This window comes from Nanorana parkeri, unplaced genomic scaffold, assembly GCF_000935625.1.
Source record: "Nanorana parkeri isolate BGI_ZX_2015 unplaced genomic scaffold, ASM93562v1 scaffold282, whole genome shotgun sequence".
Classification (NCBI taxonomy): domain Eukaryota; kingdom Metazoa; phylum Chordata; class Amphibia; order Anura; family Dicroglossidae; genus Nanorana; species Nanorana parkeri.
The window spans coordinates 819779-840291 of record NW_017306550.1 but is presented as its reverse complement, the minus strand read 5'-3'; the positions used below and the strand labels follow the sequence as shown (position 1 = coordinate 840291).

General features: G+C 42.3%; 1 protein-coding gene across 1 annotated transcript in view; it reads left to right on the top strand.

Moving 5' to 3' along the window:
• SFI1 (SFI1 centrin binding protein) overlaps nt 1-20513 on the top strand; it is a 35745-nt gene that overhangs the window by 3347 nt on the left and 11885 nt on the right. Inside the window, exons 3-16 of the mRNA XM_018557375.1 lie at nt 185-295; nt 1596-1690; nt 4128-4245; nt 4324-4426; nt 5428-5584; nt 5745-5906; nt 8214-8284; nt 8933-9025; nt 9829-9926; nt 10029-10095; nt 11214-11344; nt 11950-12031; nt 12135-12313; nt 17022-17097. Coding sequence (XP_018412877.1) covers nt 185-295; nt 1596-1690; nt 4128-4245; nt 4324-4426; nt 5428-5584; nt 5745-5906; nt 8214-8284; nt 8933-9025; nt 9829-9926; nt 10029-10095; nt 11214-11344; nt 11950-12031; nt 12135-12313; nt 17022-17097 — 1543 coding nt within the window. The remainder of the gene's footprint in view (nt 1-184; nt 296-1595; nt 1691-4127; nt 4246-4323; nt 4427-5427; nt 5585-5744; nt 5907-8213; nt 8285-8932; nt 9026-9828; nt 9927-10028; nt 10096-11213; nt 11345-11949; nt 12032-12134; nt 12314-17021; nt 17098-20513) is intronic.

Below are 20513 nucleotides of genomic sequence, written 5' to 3'. Positions count from 1 at the left end.
TATATATATTTATATAATATAATGAATGTATATATATATTTATAATGTGTGTGTGTATGTATGTAAATTAAATTATGTAAACTAAGAAACTGATTGGTTACTGCACTTTTCTGCCAGAGTATATTATCGTTTTAATTTTTTGTGTTTAGCTATATACAGAAATAACTTCATATCACCTCTGTAGGCATCATTATTTCCGTGGCTTGCTGCGTTCCTGCTTTGCCCAATGGAAAGAAGAGTGGTGGATAGCATGTAAAGAATGGAGGCTTGGCGTTCGAGCTGACTGCCACTACAGGTAATGGGGGGAGTTTTGAGTTTGTGTATTGTATGCTTCAGGTTAGTGACCTTTTTATTGGCATTTTTTTCCTGCTTAATTGCACATTTTGAGGAAAAAATACTAAAAGCACACTTCTTCATAAAAGAAAAAAATTTTAATTTATGTATATATTTTTTTTCTGCACTTGAGCCAGAAAAGCAGTGCAACCGCGATCAGTAGATCGTGGGTGCAGTGCTCTGGTTCCTGCAGACTCTTCCTCCCATCCATTTCAGTATGGTAATTCAGTGACTTGGTGGAGCCACGCACACCAAATTCAAAATACAGCAGCATCCTGCAGGGAGAAGTACCAGTTGATTCAGGTAAGTGGGGAAGCCAATGTGACCATGTTGCATTTTACACCCTGTATATGAGTAGAACATAAAACAGGTCTGAAAGGAGCCTTTAATGTGACCCTGTCAGATACATAGTCTATCTCAAGTAAACCCCTACTTGTAAAGAAAGGAAATACTTGCCTTTCCTGCTGTCTGCACCACATAAATTGACTGTGCATGATAGATGAATGGTTCTCTATACTGACACTTCTGGGAGTGGCCATCTCCTTGATCCCTCATTGCTCCCATTGTTTCTTCCTGCTGACCTCCATGTCGTGGGTGACCTAAGAGGTCAACCCTCCCAGGAGTGTCTGTTTCTCAGCAGCCTTCAGGAAAGTTACTTTATACCTTTTGTACCCTGGCTCTTTAAAATTACCTTCGAACTCCTGAGTTGTAAATGTATTATTTCTGAGCATTATTTATTTTGTTTTGTATTGAAAAAAAGTGTGAATAAAGACATAGAAATGAAATTTGTGACTTATGCATTTACTCATGTAGCAGCAAAAAGAGGAGACACATTCTGGGCCCCAGGAAAAAAAAAATACCCTTGTAGTGGGGTGTCCCTGGAGGAGTTAAATGCTTGTTAAATCTAGGGGTAGGGGAATAAGCTGTAATACTTACCTCATTCCTTGCTCCAGCAGGCTTCCTCAATGCTCTGCGACTTGGCCCCCCTGAAGCCTTGTCTCTAAGACGCTCTGGCTGGCAATCGCACTCTGACGTCAGGGGGAGAAGGAAGGCAAGTATCCCAGCTTATTCCTCTACCCCCTAGACTTAACCAGGCCACTTGTTCAGCATTATAAAGACATTCATTAGCAAGTCTAGTACGTAGACTGTTGTACATTTTCTGTTCACAATGTAGTTATCTTAATCTAGGATGCAACACATCCGCTTTCTTTTGCTACACTTAGAGTAACACTGTGTACGTTTACTGTGTCTTAAACCTTTAGGTATATCTGTTACAAGATGTGTTTCTATGCATGGAAGAAATTTGTGCAGATACAGCGGAAGACCAAACGGAAATATCAGGTTGCAGAACGCCATGGTAAGGATTCTCCTTTCACATGAGTGAAATGAGAAAATGGCAAGTATGCCATCTATAACTAGTAAGGGCAGTTCACTGTACGTACATAATACAATAATTCTCAGCACTTACTGTATACCCATGCTAGGCAGCAAAAGGAATCTAAACTCGGAGCAAGCTTACCCAGTTGTTACCGCAGTAATTCATGAGAGAGCCAAATTCATTCAGGCAGCTGAAGACCTGTAAGTGTTAGAAAAATATTTCCTTTCACACAGGACAGTGAAAGAGGAATTTAGATGCAATGGGGTTATCCTGTCGCCTACAGGAGGATTGGACACTGGCAAACCGAAAAATCTTAAGCCAGCTCCATAGCAAAACCCCTCCTCTACCCGGCTTGTTCAGTTTTTTGCTAGTGTCCTTAGAGGATGGACATCTTTTTTTTTCTCCAGCCCTTCTGGGAAAAATGTAATTTTTTCTTTGTTCCAGCATTTTTTATTTGTGGATTCCTCTTTTATTCCCTTCAATCAAGATTCTGAGCAACATTGCTTCTTGAGCTGGTTTCTATATAGTAGCTATCCAGATCAGCATTTCCTCCTAGCTTTGGAAGCCATATCCAGACCCTGCTGGACTGTGTACGCATGGTTAGCCTGAAATGTGACCTTTGGGCACTGGGTTCTGCATGTTTTTGTTCTTATCCTCAGTAGCTTTTGGCGGTCCCTATCTCACCATTCTGGGGATGAGCCCTGAAAGTCTTTCCTGCAGATCTTAGTGGAAGTGTGTGTTCCTGGCATTATCTTCCCCGTCACACTAATTTTTGGGGATTCAACCCTTGAGTTCTCTAGTTGGCTCAGGGTCTCTTTACACCCTGGGTTGTACTAATACCATGCATTTTCTGGTGTACCTCACTTACTGGTTGAGGTTGTTTGGCTAGGCAACCTCCTTTGGTCACAGTTTTAATTTTACCCTAAGGCTGGGTTTACACCTCGGCGGTCGTAATATGTGCGTCAAACGCACGTTTTTGGCCGCACAATTTTTGCGCGGTCTTCTGTCCATGAAATGCGCGTTTACGAAATCTCATATTGCGGAAGTCAATCCGCCACAAAGAAGCTCAAGTACTATTTTGAGCGTTGGGCGTTTTTCAGTGCTTCGATCCGCACTGAAATACACCCAGGTGGGAACCATGCCCATACCAATTAATAGGATTTCACTTGCTGAGCGTTTTTCAGCGCTTCGATCAGCGCTGAAAAACGCCCAGGTGTAAACCCAGCCTTAGAGTTGGGTAGGGTAGGTCTCGGCCCTTCCAGGTAGACCAGCTGTTTGTTTGTTTTCTTGTATTTTTGTTTTGTGTTTTTTTAACCAACACCAGATTGTTGCTCCTTCCCTGTTGGGAAATTGTTATTGTTCCACCTCCTATAGAAGGGGTTATACTGGGGGCTGGGTTTTCATTTTTCTGTTTGCCAGTGTCCAGTCCTTCTGTAGGTGGCAGTATAACCCAGCTGTATCTCAAATCCTGCGCCCCTCAATGGACTCCAAGAAATGGATTTTACAGTAAGTATAAAAATCCCATTTTAAATGGACTACCTCACCTTAGCATGGCTTCTTCCTTTCTTGTTGAGCTTAATTTTCTCTTCTTGCTATGATTGATACACAGCGCACACGTTACTGGACCTTTGAGGAAATGATGGAAGGCTAAATGAGCTTTATCCTAATTTAGATGCCCCAATTTTGGTATTTTTTTAAAATTAAAGAATGACCCTTTAGGCATTTTGATATCGCTGCTTGGATTCCATATATATTTCAAATGAATAGAGCAAAGACCACTGTCTTTATTAAAGGATAATTAAAGCCTCGGGTGTTTTTGCATATATCTACTGCTAGCAAGCAGTAGATATATGCAAAAAGTGTAAAAAAAAAAAAAAAACCTGCTTTGAAAAGGGTTAATACTTACCCGTGTCTTCCCCGTGAGCTCACGTCCGAAAATGAAATGTGAATCTGCTCCGGCGGCCGTAAAGCATCTTGGGGCGGGCGCATGCGCAGATCACATTTTCGCCCCGGGACGCGAGCAGAGACACAAGGTAAGTCTATGGACGCGTGCACCCGCATGCAGACACCGTGGGACAGAAAATGCCAGCAAGGACAGAGGAGTCAGAGCTGGATCGGAGACCCGCCGCAGAGCTGGAGGCACAGATGAAAAGGACAGGAAAGAAGAAGATTGGATTAAGAGACATCATTTAAGGTAAGTGCTGACATTAACATCGGGGGGAGGGAAAAACATTTTTGACTTTAATGTTAAAAATAGGTTAAACTTAGTTCACATATTTTGGCTGACTGACTGCTTATTTTATCATTGCTTAAAATGAAAGATCTCTGTCCTTGTGATGTGATTTATGAAAACGATATAAAATTATTGCATTGTTATGGAGCATTATTAAATTGTTTGTATATTTCCTGTTTACAGTTCAGAAGCGGATCATGCATCAGGCTTGGCATCACTGGATTATCTATGTGCATATCTGCAGAACCAAGCATCACATGCTTTCTGAAGCTCTGGAGTTCAGACAATATGGAGACCTGCAGTGAGTTGAAAGTAACTGTAGATTAGCTACTCTTTGGTACTCTTACTATACAGACTGATCATGTTTAATCTTTACCAGCAATACGTGGCACATGTGGTTGGTCCAGTTCCAACGTAGACAAAAAATCCACTATATGGAGACTCTGTCCCTAAAACACTGGGCTGTGGGCCTGCAAATGAGGGTATGTCAGACTAAATGAATATAATCTTCTCCTTTTAAAATTATTTTGTCTTTGTTTATATTTTTTACATTACCTAATGAAATGAAAGATTATAAATTTTGGCTCTCGAACATGCATATATGTTACACCTTAAGACCGCTAACTTTAGATAATAAAACAATATTGGATCCTCTGACACTTATGATTGTCTCTTTTCCCAGGAGGGAGGTTAGGACCGGTAAATATCACTGATATTTACCGATCCCCCGCTCTGCCACGCACAGAGCCACTGCCATCCTGAAACTGACAGGATGACAGCGGCTCCGATCTCCTACCTGCTCGGCCATCCTGACAGCTGCGGGCGCGGCTTCTCTCCCCCTCACCGCTCCGCCATCCTGACAGCAGGCAGCGCTGTGCGGGCCACATTACAAGGTCCGGCGGGCCGGATTCGGCCCGCGGGCCTTGTGTTTGCCACCCCTGCCTTACATGAATACAACTGTAGAGGCAAAGGGTTTGAGTACTGACATTCAGGTAAAGCCAGCCCAACAGTGGCTCTACCTGAACTGACAAGACCGGTAATTGTATGTTTTGGCAGAGACCAGGTGACTAATCCTACTTTCTGCAGAAGACTGCTAGCAACATTTAAGGCCTATTTCTGTCCAAAACTGTGTCCCCCTCACATCCTTTTTCCAGTGACAGGTGTCAGCGTGTTATGCTTGAAAAACCCAATGTATTTCTTAAAAGCAATTACTGCAGCCCCAGCAGTAAAACGGAAATGGACATGCAAGAAAGGCAGGTGCTGGGGTCTACATTAGTTAACATTTAACATCACTTTAAGAATAGTAACACAAAAAAATGTTTTTTTTATTGATGGTATTACAGTGGTATTCAAGATCTACTTTATATCGCATTCATTTGTACTTTTTTTTTATTCTTTATAAGAAGATATGTTCATTTGTACTTTTGCCTTGGTCTGTCTCTCTTGGTTTTCCACCTCATGTGTTGGTTTCTATCTGCTGAAGGTTTGGCTTCAATGGAGAGAATTATACCTTATCACTCAGGAGGAGAAGCATAAGGAGCAGAAGGCATTAATGCATTTTCAGTGCTGCAAGTTGAAGACCTCAATGAGATCCTGGCTTATCTACATATATTATCGAAGACGCAAGAGGCAGCAGAATAGTAAGAGCTATACGTGTGTTCTGTAAAAGTGATCTTATTCTGACTTCATTATGGCTGAAAAAGCAGCAGTCTGTCATCTAATACCTGCCCCTTATGATCTGCTTTTTTGTGTGTTATAAGAAATGTAAGAGTTATGTAAGATCACTTGTGTCTTTTTCAGCGCTGGCCGTGCGTTTCTGTAATGCAAATGTGATACAGCAATATTTCTCAATCTGGGTCCACATCTTTGATGAAGTTAAAAAGATGCAAGCCGTCCAAGAACGCTGTGGTTTCCTAGCACGTCGATGTGTTCTTAGAAGAACCTTTACTCACTGGAAACATTGTATCCATTTATGTCTTGAAAAGTGAATATATATGAATTGATGCATGCTATGAACATATCTCACATTCTTGCATTTCTCCCTAAAGATTAGAAAAACATAGACTTTAAAGTACACTCTATTCAAAGCTACAAATTAAGCCTTGAAATGCAGACGAGGTGCTGAGCCTGCTTGCTCAGTACTTTAGTTTTTCATCTAGGGACATACGTAGAGCACCAGGCCACTTACATTTATTTCATTAGTAATTAGGGGAAATGCTGGGAGATGCTTGCTTCTCATGTTGTAGACTTCTTGCTGCCTCTCGCATGCAGTACAAGTTTTTCACAGCCACCAATAAGATTTAAACGTCTATTGGAAGGATAAGGCTCTGTTCACACCTCAGTGTTTTGTCGCTCAAGCTAAGCATGACAAAATTGTCTTATCGCTCAAAAGGTAAGCACGACAAAACGCTCAAGACAAGGAATCCCATTCATTTCTATGGCCCACTGATCGCACCTCAGCGCTGTAATCTGACAAAAAGTAGGCCATGTACTTTTTCCAGCGACAGGTGTTTTTCTGTTTGTGACAAAACGCTCAGATGTGATCAGGTGGCCATAGAAATGAATGGGATTCCATGTCTTGAGCGTTTTGTCACGCTTACCTTTTGAGCTATAAGACGCCTTGGTGTGAACAGGGACTAAAGGTGATGGGTGATGCAGGCAGAGCGGTTACGCAGTACAGACTTCTTCAAGTATTCTGTTCCCTCGGTGCCTCTTATTCAGCCTGTGAGATGGTCGATAAAATGGTCAGTGAAATCTGGGAGTAGTGGATTACAAAAAAACTCAGACTAAAGTAAACTGAATTAAGGTTCTTATTTTAGCACACTGTATTGTTTACTTGGTAGCATTGACAGATTGATTGGTTTTACTTGTTGCCGGGAATTGCTCCCTAATGATTAGGAAAGCATTTAATTAATCAGATAAATGAATTACATGTGAAAGAAACAGGCTTTACCACATCATATATGAAATCAAATTAAAGCAGAAATCTAGGCTCAACAAATATTGTACAAAAGATGTGCATTCTTTGAATCTTGATGTGTCATTTTGTGTATGGCTTCCAGATCTGCCAGAAACATCCCCTACACTTTCCCTCTGTGCAGGAGTTTTCTGTAATGAAGACCGATCACTGCCACTCTCTCTCCTTGTGCACCCTGCACAAAATTAAAGGAGGGGGGGAGAGAAGACCAGTCACCCTGACTGGTCTTCTCTCCCCCCCTCCTTTAATTTTCTGCAGGCAGCCTGTAGTGGGTGGGCCTGCTGGATCCCCCAACAGCTCTCTCTCTGCAAAAGCTATGTACAACACTAGAGGTGCACCGAAATAGAAAAAAATTGTCAGGCCGAAACAGATACCGAAAATGTTTGTATTTTAATTCTTAATATATTTAATTATTTTTTTATAAACTTTAAAACATTTTTATATTTTTATTCATTTTTTTATTTAATATTTTTATTTTTTACATTACTTTTAGGGGCTTCGGGGAAATATCAGGGGTCTAAACAGACCCCTGATATTTCCCTTTTAAAATAGAAAAAGAGATTGAGAACAGAGTCCTCAATGAACAGGAATCCTCTGTGAATGTTCCTGTTCATTGATAACTTGAGAACATAGTAGGTTTACTATAACCACAATTATGAATGAACAGGAGTGGATATAGATCCCTTCCCATTCATTCATAATTGAGGATATAGTAACCACACACTGTCACAGGAGGCTGAGTGAGAGGTGCAGGGAGGAGAGCTCAGCCTCCTGTGACAGCGCTGTCTCCGCCCCCACACCGCACTGTGATAGGTGGCCGAGCGGTGTGGGAGGAGAGACACCAGCCACTCAGCGCTCTTGTCCCACAGCGCTTGGCCGGCTGTCACTTTCTCTCCTCCCCGCTGGGACACAGAGCAGCGCCGAGCGGGGAGGAAAAATCACGGATGCGCCGATGCATTTAGCCAAAAGTTCCATTTTCGGCCAATATGTTTCGGCGGCCGATATATCGGTGCATCCCTATACAACACAGTGAGAATGTTACTGCTGTTGGGCAGCAACAAGGTAAAATCTGGGTTTGCAAAGGCATGTGGTGGACACGAAGTGGATTTATATCCGTTGTTGCTATTGAACAATATATTCACATTTTTTGTGCCTGGAGTTCAGCCTTAATAATGGGGCTATTTCCACAGACTCTGACTTTAATGCTAAATGCAGAATTATACATTACTTTGTGTTGTCATTTTTAGTAATAAGGTACATACGTGTATCACAGTTCCTTAAATGACTAACAGACATGCTGATTGTCTCTGAAGAAGTACATTTGCAAAATCTGGCCCAGAACCATTATCGATTGCACCTAATGGTATTTGTTTTCTATTTCTTCTGTACAGTTTCTTCTTTAATGCTTGTTCTTTTGATAGTGTACTTATTAGCCCAAATGTTCCGGTACTTCCAATACCGGAACTCCGGTCAGGAAGTTCCAATCAGGAAGCTGGGTTATGACACGCCTCCTGGCTTCCTAATTGGCTAGGAAGACGGTTTCACTTGTTGGTAGGCAGCCTGGCTTCCTAACCAATCAGGAACCTGGGCAGCACGTCATGACTTGCCTCCCAGCTTCCTAGCCAATCAGAAAGCTGAGAGGCGGGTCATGACGTACCACTCAGCTTCCTGATTGGCTAGGAAGCCAGCTTCATTTGTTGCAAGGCAGCCTGGCTTCCTGACCAATCAAGAAGCCGAATGGGACCTCATGAACTGCCGCCCGGCTTCCTGAATGTTCAGGCAGCCTCGACAAGTGAAGCTGGGGTTCTTTCGAAAAAACACCGGCTTCCCAGGCAATCAAGAAGCCGGGAGACGGGTCATGATCCGCCGTCCGACTTCCTGATAATCGGGGCACAGGTATCAGTACTCGGTATCGGCGAGTACCAATATTTTTTTTTTCCAGAAAAACCAGTACCAGTATCAGCGCATCCCCAGTACTTATGTTTTAAAACGTTTATATTTGTTATTGCAGGATGTTGGCTGTCGTGCCTTAAAGAAAAATGTATCGCTTGTACATACCACACAGAAGAGGAAGGAGCAAGCTAGCCATCAATACCAATCTTGGGTGAGCAGCCTGACTAGATTGTCAACTAATCAGAATTTAGCCTGCAGATCTTTGTGATTTCTGTATTTAGCATAACTCCTTTTTATTTTTAGCACCTAGAGAAAAATTAGCATTTAACCCTTGCAGTTTGGGGGTAGCCCCACTGCAAGGGTTAATAAAATTCTTAACCGGAGTTCTTTAATGTAGAGTACTGAATTAGTAGATTTTGATATTTTGGGAGGTTTCTCACTGCTAACTTTCAATCAGATTATGAAAATTGTAAATGCTTTTTAAAGAAATCTTGTAAAAAGTAAGCATGAAGGCTATCATTGCTGACCACTGCAACAATTCTGAGTTTCCTAGCTGTCATGGTGATCCAGTAAACTTCCAAGAAAGTACTTTCGGGTGAAAATTCAACCATGGGTGGCCCTGTCACCACCACCCTGGCTCGAAAAACTTCAGCTACTAAAAGACCTGTGTGGAATTTTTTGGGCGAAATTGAATGCAGTCAGTCAAATGCAGTCACTGTTTGGGGATTTCGACAGCCGTTGTTGCCTGTTGTCTGAATACAACAGCAGGGGCTTCTCCATCCATGCTGTTAAGCATGGATGGGGAATCGTGATTTTTCTGGTTAGGCCCACAGGGCTTAACAAGATCAATCTAGCTGTGTATGGCTAGCTTTTAACTCACTGCTTGTTCAAGGTCATTTTCTCAAAATATTGAATCCATAGAGCTGGGCAATGGCAGGCTCAGTATTTTTCTCAGTGCAGGATTCGTTTAAATCCTAACATTTCAGTTTCTGTATATATTTTATTGCTGCGTAGCTGCTGCGTAGGTTCTGGACTGTGTGGCAATATCGTCTGGAGCAAAAAGAGGAAGAAAGACTTGGCTCTCTTACAATGGCAGCACAGTCTCACTACAGGTATAACATACAATGGTTCTCAGAATTATACATACAGTATCTGCTGATATTCCATTCCCATGCATCTGATTTTTTTGTGTTTTTTTTTTTTTTTTGTTACAGATTGTTGCTGTTGCAGAAATACATCAGTGCCTGGGTGCAGTACATTCAGCTGCACAAGTTTAAAAAGGTATTTGTCTATTTGAGCTAGACAGTTGTTGCCATTTAGAACAAAATGTCTTTGTAAGGATGGGCACACACCTTACAACCATCGTAAGACTTTTGTCTAGCGATGGTTGTAAGGTACTTAAAAAACCGTACGATCTGCCTATCTTGCATAGGCAGATCGTACTTGCGATGATCGCAAGCCACGCCCCCTGAGGGGTGGGCTTCCGATGAACGCAATGCCGAACGGGCAGTGTGCGCTTGCGCACACCGGCCCGTCTGGCTTTTATCATACGGACATGCCACAAACCCGCCGAACATCGTACAATGCTCGGCGGGTTTTCGAACATGTCCGTAAGTTAAAAGTCTTGCGACCTTACAGTAGTAGAGGTCGCACGGCTTCCACACACCATACGATAATCGTACGATCGCGGGATTTCCCGCGATTATCGTACGATTATCGTAAGGTGTGTGGGGACCTTAAGGCATCTCATTAAAGAGGAACTGATCCCTGGAAGCAGTACTCCAAAAAGGCAGGCAGAGGGCTAAAGACTACTGGCAGTATTGCCTGTGTTCTCCCTGCTGTTGATTTTTCTCCATTAGAAACTGACCATGCCTTTTTCTGCATTGTCTTTGTGATCGTGTAAGAGGCATGTCTTTGCTTTCCCCAGCAAGGAGAACAGCGAGCCGCACAGTAGTGAATTCAGCAAATCATACTCTGTTTCTCCTAAAAACTACCGATCAGTAGCAGGAGTGCCTTAAATCTTGCACTGCAGATATAAAGCTATGAGGCTATAGGCACAGGAGCATCTAGGAACACATACCAGGGCAGGAGCATCTAGGAACAGTTGCATACCAGGAAGTGCATTGCTATTTTCAGGAGGTATTTAAATCAAAAGATAACATTTTCAGGGTATTGCTTTGGCACAATTCACTTTTGTAGATGTCACCTAGTACATAGTAAATCTTCACTTTTTGAGTTGATTTCCTCTTTAATAATAGTACATGCTTCCAATACTTAAACAGTTCATATTGGCTCATAAAGGTAACATACATTTAAAGGGTTTAGCACTGGACGTAAAAGGGCCCAGTGTGATTGCTGCTTTTGCTTGACTCAGATTCCCTATTATAATTTTCTCCCAGGTGCTGGTCACCACAGCAGAGAGCCATTATGCCAAGAGCCTGTTACCTCGCTGCTTCAATACATGGAGGACATGCACACACTTACAGCAGAAGAACAGAGAAATGGAAGATCAAGCCATCGGGTTTCACAGGTATACAACCTAGATGTTTTTCTGTTTTAGTGTGTAGTAGTGGCGGTATCTATATTGACTTATGTGTCCGACATTCCAGAGCAAGGTATATGTATGTTGGTGTGGTCTGATTATTTGTAGATGGGTGTTCCAAACTGTCCATATGTGGCCAAGTTATACCTCAATTGCTTATTTAAAGTCTGTCTCTCTGAGAGAAATATGGGGATGCTTCTAAAAATGCTAATTTCCTAGTAACCTCACTACTTTGAGTCATGAAACCAGGAGCATGTATACATCATGTGAAGTCAGAGTAAAGCGAGAATAATTGAACTGTATACTTATTCTTATACTTTAAAATAGTAAATATTTTTGTCCTCAAAGGCCAGTCAATTAGCATTTTCATAGTGTCAACAGTGGGGATTATGCATTTATCTCTGTGCAGGTTTACTTTCAACTTTTTGAAAAACATTTTTTATTGTAAACGATAGTTCTTTTTATCCGAGTGATACACAGTGTACACAGTAATTGATTGCCTGTGCCACAAAGTGAAATGATAATTACAGTTGTGTTATAAAGTTATGTTGGAGGATTATATAAATGTGGGCTATTCCTTTTTTATTGCTTAGGTCTTGTGTACAAAGAAGAGCGCTTTCTACCTGGTGTGAGAAGCTGAACCATCAGAAGGAGACTCGCTTGGCTGAGAGAATGGTCAGCACTGCTTTCTGTGAACAAACCCTGGACATTTGGTACATTTCGAAGTGGCTGATGCTGTTCAGTGACTTTACCTTTTGCCATTGTTCTCTAATTCTAGGCTGTATTGCACTATAACTGGCAGCTGCTGGATCAGTACTGGAGCTTATGGAAAAGGCGCCTGTCAGCTGTTCAAGGAGAGCACGAGTTGGAAATGTTGGCTTCAGAGCACTGCTGGAGACAGCAGCTGATCCACATGTTACACACCTGGAGAAAACATGTACAAGACATCAAAGCTGAGTAAGAACAAAAAAACATAGTGATTGATGTTAGACCACCAAGTTTAGACCATCTTCGCTTTAGGGTATGGCAAGCTTTATATACATCCTGTTTCCTGGGGGGGCAGTTTTTGCTTAGTTGTGTGTTGCTTAAATTTCTCTTTTATATCAGTCTTTAATTCATGTCTATAACTTGTCATTTTGTAATTCTCTATGTACATTTGCGGCACTGTATGAATTCATTATATATACCTTATGTTGGATTGCAGTATCCATACAACTTCCAAAATCTGTGAACATGCCATTTATGTCTTTGATCATTTTATGCTCTATGAAATCCTTTTGAATGATGGTGAAAAAAAAATACATCTGTTAAGAGAAAAGTTATGGTTCCAGTTGTGATCCAGCCAGCTGTTCTCTTCTGTTGTCAACACCTTCAGCTTCTTATCCTATTTTACTGTGTAGTGTGACCAAGCAGCAATGTGATAATAGGTCCCTGATGCTATATTCTGTATCATCACCACTGCACAATCTACCTTCCTCTAGTAATGGCCCCTGTTTTTAGAATACTCAAATCATATACTTTGATTTTTGGAATTTTAGAGTGATTAATGGAAGCCATTAAATTAGAGTCTAGAAATGAACACAGCCAAAGTGTTTCTTCCACCAGAGAAACTTGAGTCTTTCTGGTCACAAATCCAATCTCTCTAGTCCAGGAGTCACCGGACTCTCCACTTTTGAGTCCTGGACCTTTTATGATAGCCTCCTTCATGACATTTCCATTTGCCCATTTTTTCACTACAGACCTTTTACTTTGCTATATTCTGTTATCTTGGGACGTGTCAAACAGGTCATATTAGTTTGTTTGGCACCGAGGATTGTGCCTGGTCTGGTGGTTCAAGAAGCCAGCTCTGGAATTGGGGAATCCTTAATTCTGGAAGATTGTCAGGATGAATGTCGGCCTGAGAAGGTGTCCTGGGCACCCTGTTGCTGCAGGGGACTTGTACATTGTCAGAATCTCATCTTCTGATCACCATCCTAGAACTTTGGGTGATTTGGCTGTCTCTGCAGCATTGAAATGGTCATTGATCTGGATTCAGTCTGACAAAGCCACATCGGTGGCATATTTCAACCATCAGTGAGAAACCAGAAGTCTCGCCAAGGCAAGTAGTTTGGATCCTGGCCTGGACAGAACTTCATGTTTCTGCTTTATCCGCCCAGATGTAGACAATTGGCAGGCAGACTTCCTTCTCCAGTAGTGCTTTGTCCTGGGGGACTGGTCCATACACCAAAAGGTCTTCTAGGACCTGCGCCCCAGTTAGGGGAAGCCGGATATGGATCACCTGGACTCCAGGTTCAAGAACAAACTCAAGCTATTTGTCTCCGGTGCCAGGATCCTCTAGTGGAAGCAGTGTATACTCTGGTGGCTCTATGGGATCAGTACACCCTGGCATATGTGTCTCCTTTCTTTCACAGCATTGAGATAGAGGGCGTTCTTGTGCTCCTCATTGCTCCAGACTAGCCCAGACGGATGTGATATGCCAACCTGGTAAGACCAGCAGACACTCTGTGGGCTCTGTCAAATTGCTGGGAACTAGAATCGTTTTGCATCCTACTTCACGGTCGCTGGCTTCAACGGCATGGCTGTGGAACCCCTGTGTTTTTAGAGTCAGGCATCTATCACAAATGTGTTTTCTATGATGCTAAAAGCTAGAAAAGCTATTTGTATTTCAAAGTTTTTATTATACAAAAAACAATTTGTTACATTCAAGTATTATATGTAGCGCAGTAACATATCAGATAAGCCTATGGTCTCACCACTGTATCCCCTCTCCCCCTTGTCTCTTGTTCATGCTATTATGATCGCGTTAGCTAGAAAAAAGCTATTTGGAAGACATACTTCACTTGGAGCGAGTCTTGGTGCTTCCATCCTACTAATTTGTCTGTAGGACAAATCCTTACCCTTGTGCAGATAAATCTGGACCTACATTTGGCTCTTAGCACTTCCAAGGGCTGGATGTTTGAATCATGCAACCTACCCAGTTTGCACAGCTACTACCTGGTTTTCTGTTTTAATTTTCTATGTTCTACCAGGTATATTTAAGGTCTCCTCTGATGCCAGCTTCGGGCGTTGAGTGCTTTAGTCGATTTCGTTTTTAGTTGTCTTTTTTGGGCCTGTTAGCCTTTGTTGCTATTTTTCCCACCCTTCTGTTGGATGGCTTTTGAAAGTCCTGGCAGTTAGACCTCCTGTGTCCCTTAATGGAAGAGAAAAAATAGATAACTTTTTTTCTGATTGCAGCTATCCAGGATGGTTGTTTTCAGCCTGGCTTTTGAAGTATCGCGTCCAGACACTACTAGACCGGGATTACCTGAAACTGACATTTGGGCACTGGATTCCATGTGTGCTTTTCAGACACCATGCTAGTAAAAGTTAGCTTTGGAGCCCTTTTGTAGGTCCAAAGCCATTGGCATTGCCTCAGCGCTTGCCTTGTCTATGAAGGCTCGCTTAGTAAGTAGGCCATCTGGCCTGAGCACCAGGATCTACCTCTTTCATTGGTCGCTAAGCACCTGTAAATTCGCTGTTCCTGCCAGTTTCTACCACAAAAGGGGTTCATGCTTTGTGACTGAGCACTGATGTTCTCTGCTGGGTGGAATGCCACACACTCTTTCCTGTCATGCAGAATTGCGGAAATTCCCCTGCGCTGCTGCTCCTGAAACAGGCCACGTGGAATTTCAATCTTTGATAAGTTCTGGCTATAGTGACTTCAGTCACCGCTGGCCATTTAAACCTTACCTGCTACCAGCTGTATTTTGTGAATACCTGAGGCCTTTCCTCTTACCTTGAGCAGTATGGTACTTTACCATCATGCAGTCAGATCTTGTCTTATTCTACACATGAGGGAAACAGTCCTGCTCTACCTGGTGCCCCAAGCTCACACTCTTAACAGCTCCGAGGCTGCTTGCAGTACATCTGCTGATGGTGGTGATGTCTGCAGCCTGGAATTTAGTTGTCTTCTGCTCCTAGAGTCTACCCTATCAAGTCCAATCTTTGTAGGGTGTAGCTGCATTCTCTGCCTCTTGCTGTTGTGGGAAAAGTCAGTCAGGTCCCTGGACAGACCAGTCTGTTTGACACCAAGGGTCCCTGACTTGGTTGCTCTGGAATCAAAGAAGTCTTTCCTTCCCAGCTTTTGGAGGATCCTCAAGAAGGATGCCAGCCTGTTGGCAGGAGAGGAGTCCTGGTGTGAGTCTCAGGGCTTCCACCCTAGTGGTTCTCTGTGCGACAAATCCTCTCCTTTCTGCAGCTGGGTTTAGATCAGTTCTTGGCACCATCAAGGGCCAGGTTTCTGCCCCTTATTATCTTTCAGAGAACTTGGGCCTCTCGTGCCTTGATTTTAACCTTTGTACAGGGGGGTCTCCCATGAATCTTCCCCTGTTCATTCCCCAGTGACTCTGTGTGAAATGTAATCTGGTGCTCTATGTGCTTTAAAAACACATTTGAACCCACTAGTGAGAACACTCTCTCTCTACTCTCACTCTCAAGGTGGTATTCCTTTTAACCATCATCTTGGCAAGGTGAATGTCTGAACTGGCAGCTTTATCCTGCAAGGAACCCTTTCTGTTTTTGGCTAGAAACAAGGTGGTGTTGATGCCCAGAACCTCCTTCTTGCTTAAGGTGTTTCTGCCTTTACCTCAACCAGGATATCCTTGTCCCATCCCTCTGTCTGCTACAGTTAACTAAAAGGAAATTTCTCTCCATTATCTGGATGTGGGCTTCTGTCAGAAGACAGAATCCCTTTTTGTCCTCTCAGATTGACCCTATAAAGGGTACCATGGCTTCTTGTTCCACCATCTCTAGATGGCTCAGACATACCATCATCCAAGCTTTATGGTGTCAAGGATTGTGTTTCACCCCTTCCTCTCAAAGCACACTCTACCATACTAGATCTATGAGTGCCTCTTGAGCTTTTTTTTTTTCTTATTTGCAAGGATACCACCTGGTCTTCCGTTCACATGCCCTCTTAAGATCTACTAAGTGCATCTGAGGCTCCGGGAATAGTCATTTTAGATGACTCTTTAAACCTGCAGGCAGTCTCCAGTTCTCTTGTTCTTAGGCCTGTTAGCGTTTGTTTGCTGAGTTGCTCACCCCTCAGTTGGACTGCTTGTGAGTGTCCCGAAGGTTAAAGACCTCCTGTGTCCGTCAATGGACCAGAGAGAAAATAGGATCTTTGTACTTGCCATAAAAATCCTTTATATGGAGTTCACTAAGGGAAACAGGTCCTACACTTACAAAACTGAGGCCTACTGGTGGTAGGAGGGGTTAGGCCTACAATTGTTTTTCTTTGTGTCTAATCCTCCTGTAGGCATAAGTATAACCCAAAGTATAAAGACTTCCTTTGTCCCTCACTGGACTCCCAGAAAATATTTTCATGGTGAATACAAAAAATCATATTCTAGGGATGCTCTAAAAAAAAAAAAAACATATATCTTTTATATACTTGTGATCTAAGGTAGTTTAAAATGATGAGGCCATTATACATTTTGGGACATGTGGCTGGCATAGTGTCTATAGTTTATACTGTATATCATATGGAAGCAGAAGGGAAAGCACAAGCAGAATGTAGTATAAGAAAAAACTCAAACAATGTAGCTATTGTAAGTCAGAGCAGATTAGTGACTAGCTTTTTTCATGTAGGATTCCTTTCACAGTGGTGTTCTTGTTTCTATATCAGGCGATCCAAAGAGGAGGCAGCAATGAGTCATCACAGACAGCACTGTATGAAGATATGCTGGCATCACTGGAGAATGGTGAGCCTTTTCTTGTATGCTTGAAACACTTTTCTTGCTGGTTGTCTTAATGGCTCTGTAAGTGTGCTAACAGGCAGTTCTCTACAATGGAAACGATAATGCTTTTTATTCAGTTTTATGTTTAAAAATTTGCAAGTTTATGAACTGATTTTTAAAAAAATATATATTATTGTTTTTTTTTGTTGCTTATATAAAATCTTCATTTAATAAAACAGAATCCTGGGGATTTCTATTAAGTTAACACTGACTCTCGCTCACTTGACTGGTTCTAACTAAAAGTCCATTATGGGTTCTAACTAAAAGTCCATTATGGGTGACTTGTCAAGAGTGAGAGGGATATGTCCACCCTCTGAGATATTAAAGCTATCTAGACCCAAAATAAATATGTCATATGTTGCAGCTTACCAACCCGTAGATGTGGTGGATACATTTGTTTTGCGTTTTTTTAGCCATTTTTCCTTTATTTTCACCTTGTCCTGCAACATTCTTCCTGTCCTAGGCTGGCTCCACTCTATGGAGGAGCAATGGAGCCACCCTTGGATAATCAGCGTTGGCAGCCTGGGGAGAGGGTAGTGCTAGATGCACTAGCAAATTGAGGTGGACCTGACTAACAAAATTAGACATGAAGAGCAGAATATTAAATGACACCGGGCTATTCATGCCATAACAGTAAGGACCCTTCACACCACATCCAGATTATTTGCGGACCAGACCAGATTGATTCCGGACCCAAAATGCATCCTAATGTATCCCTATGCTATTTCTGGCCTCTGTTCCCACCAGCACAGTCCGTTCTTGACCAGAAAAATACTGCTTGTCCTATGTTGTCTGGTCTGGAATGCACTGGAACGCATTAAAAATGCATGGAATTGTAAGACCATTTTAAGCTAATAAAAATAAATATTTCCAATCGCTGCAAAATCGCAGTAAAAACGCAATGCACTATGTTCCAGATCTGGTCTGAAAAATGGTGTGAACCCAGCCTTAATGTCTGTGTAGAAATGGTGAGTGCCATTAGCTGGCTGCCAGTAGTAAATATGCATAGGCAGGTTTTTAGTATTTACCTGAATAAAAAGAAACCTCTATTTTTTTCATTTTCACAAAAAATGCCTTCAATTTAGCACTTCAGCTCCTTTTACGCCTCATGTACACAGAGCTATAATGTGTGACTGGGATTCCTCTGGCAAGAATCTGCGAAATCTTATGGCAGGAATCCCAAGTGGGTCCATACAGATGTCCGTTGCAGTCCACATGTAATTGTATATGGAACGATTACCTGCGGTTCAGGATAGAGTCTTGTCCCTGGATGCAGAAGCAGGTATAGGATTACATGCAGATAACCACAACAAGCTTTTACTGAGCTTTTGCTAAGTTTTCAGAAAACTTCAAGCAGCTTTCTTTAAGCCTAAACTTCTATTCCAGTGTTGGGGTGTTCAACACAGATTTTAATGGGAGGGCTGACTGTCACCTTAACAGACTTTTAACAAGTTTCAAGGCTTTATTAAGCCTGCTGACAGCTTGTTTAGAGTGAAAGGGTGAAAATAGGTTTAAGAAACATCCCACAGAGTAAATACCTCAATGTTAATCCGCTGCTGCTGACCCCTGCATTTATTAAACTTCTTTCAATAGTTCCTCTTTCCTCTCTTTTCTCTGTTGGAAGGGGAAGGATCTCAATGTGTTTACTTTTGTGATCACTGTGATTGGTCATTGCAGCAGTCACATGGTACAGAGCTGCTTTAAATCAGCCCAGTACAGTGTTCCTGTTCACAGCCATTAATGGGTGCAGGCCACCCATGTTGTGCTCTCTAATGTTGTTTTTTTAAATGGGGGAAATCACAATCCAACACTCCAGCACAGCTGTCGAAAAGCTGGTAAAGATTGATTTTTTTGACGATGCCTATAGCTTCAGAGTAGAGCTGCAGCTAACGATTATTTTCAAAATCCATTAGTTAGCTGATTAAGTTCGATTAATCGGATATAAAATAAAATACATTTTAAAAAATGGCTCCAGTGATGGGACTACTAGTTTGTATTGAGTGTAGTCCATCACAGGAGCAAGCTTGGAGCGGTGGAAGTAAAACAGAAAAAAAAAGTGTGGTGTGCAATATAGTGAAATGGAAAGTGTAAAATTATCTGGCAGCGGCGAGCGTGAGGTGGGAAGGAAGTGTGGCGCACAGCGTGTGGAGCCGTGAACAGGGCCAACCAATCGGAAGCCGATTAATCGATGATTGAAAAAGTTGACAACTTTTTCAATCATCGATTATGTCGATTAGTTGTTGCAGCCCTACTTCAGAGGTGACTGAGGACTTGTTTTAAAGTGCTTTTACCAGGGCTCAAAATTTCAAGTCCTAAGCTACTAGCCAGGCCTGAAAAGTTACTCGCCACCAGTTGCCCCACCTAACCCCTGCCCCGGCCTTAACTTTAGGGACATACTGAGTGGGGCAACTCAGATTAATAACGTCCAAAAGATGTGGACTGGTAAGGGGGGCTCTTTAAGACTGCGCAGAATCACACCGCTGAACGATTACCTCTTCTCCGCGTTCCTTCTCTATGCTCCCGGACGCTGCAGCTTCAGAGCGGCCAGAGGGAGAATTTTTCACTCGCCAATTGCGAGGGGGCGAGTGGAAATTTTGAGGCCTGCTTTTACTATTCGTTCAAAATACTTTAAGTAAATCTTCTCTGTTTTTTATGCTTTTTTTTTCTTCTTGCTTTGGGATGGTGATTTCTCATGCATTAATATGTGCTGCTGTTCCTATGAAAAGCCCTTATAATGCTTGTCAAGAGATGGAAAAAAATAACTTTTTTTTTTTTTTGCCCAACACATGTTAATACACTGCATGTACTGTTTGTTAATTAGCACCATTAAACACAATGGTGAACCCCTGCACATGCATAAAGGCATGGGTGTAAATGGGCACTTAAACAACCAACAAATGTCTGCTTTTTATTTAAAAGGAACTACAGGCGGAATGATTCTTAATCCTTGCAGCGGGGCGACCCCCGCACTGCAAGGGTAAAGTGCTCGTATTCATCTAGGGACAAAAAAAAAAAGTTATACTCACCTGAACCCTGCAGCTGGCTGGTTCTTAGACTGGTCCCTGGTGCCTCTCTCCCCCTCCGCTCCTGCGAGGGGGATAGAGTCCTGTGAGTCATCACGACCTACGCAGTGTAGAGGACGTAAGGAAGGCGAGAGACATTCGATCACTGGCGTGAATGGGGAGACAGGCTGTAGGGACCGGCCTGCGATTTTTTTTTTTTTTTTTTTTCCCTAGACAAAACTGTGCCCTTAATGCTCGGCGTGCGAGGGTAGCCCCACTGCAAGGGTTAAGATGAATTCTGGCCGGAGTTCTTCTTAAAAAGACTGATAAAATAATTTTTGCTATATATGTGTGTATGTATATGTGTATATATATATA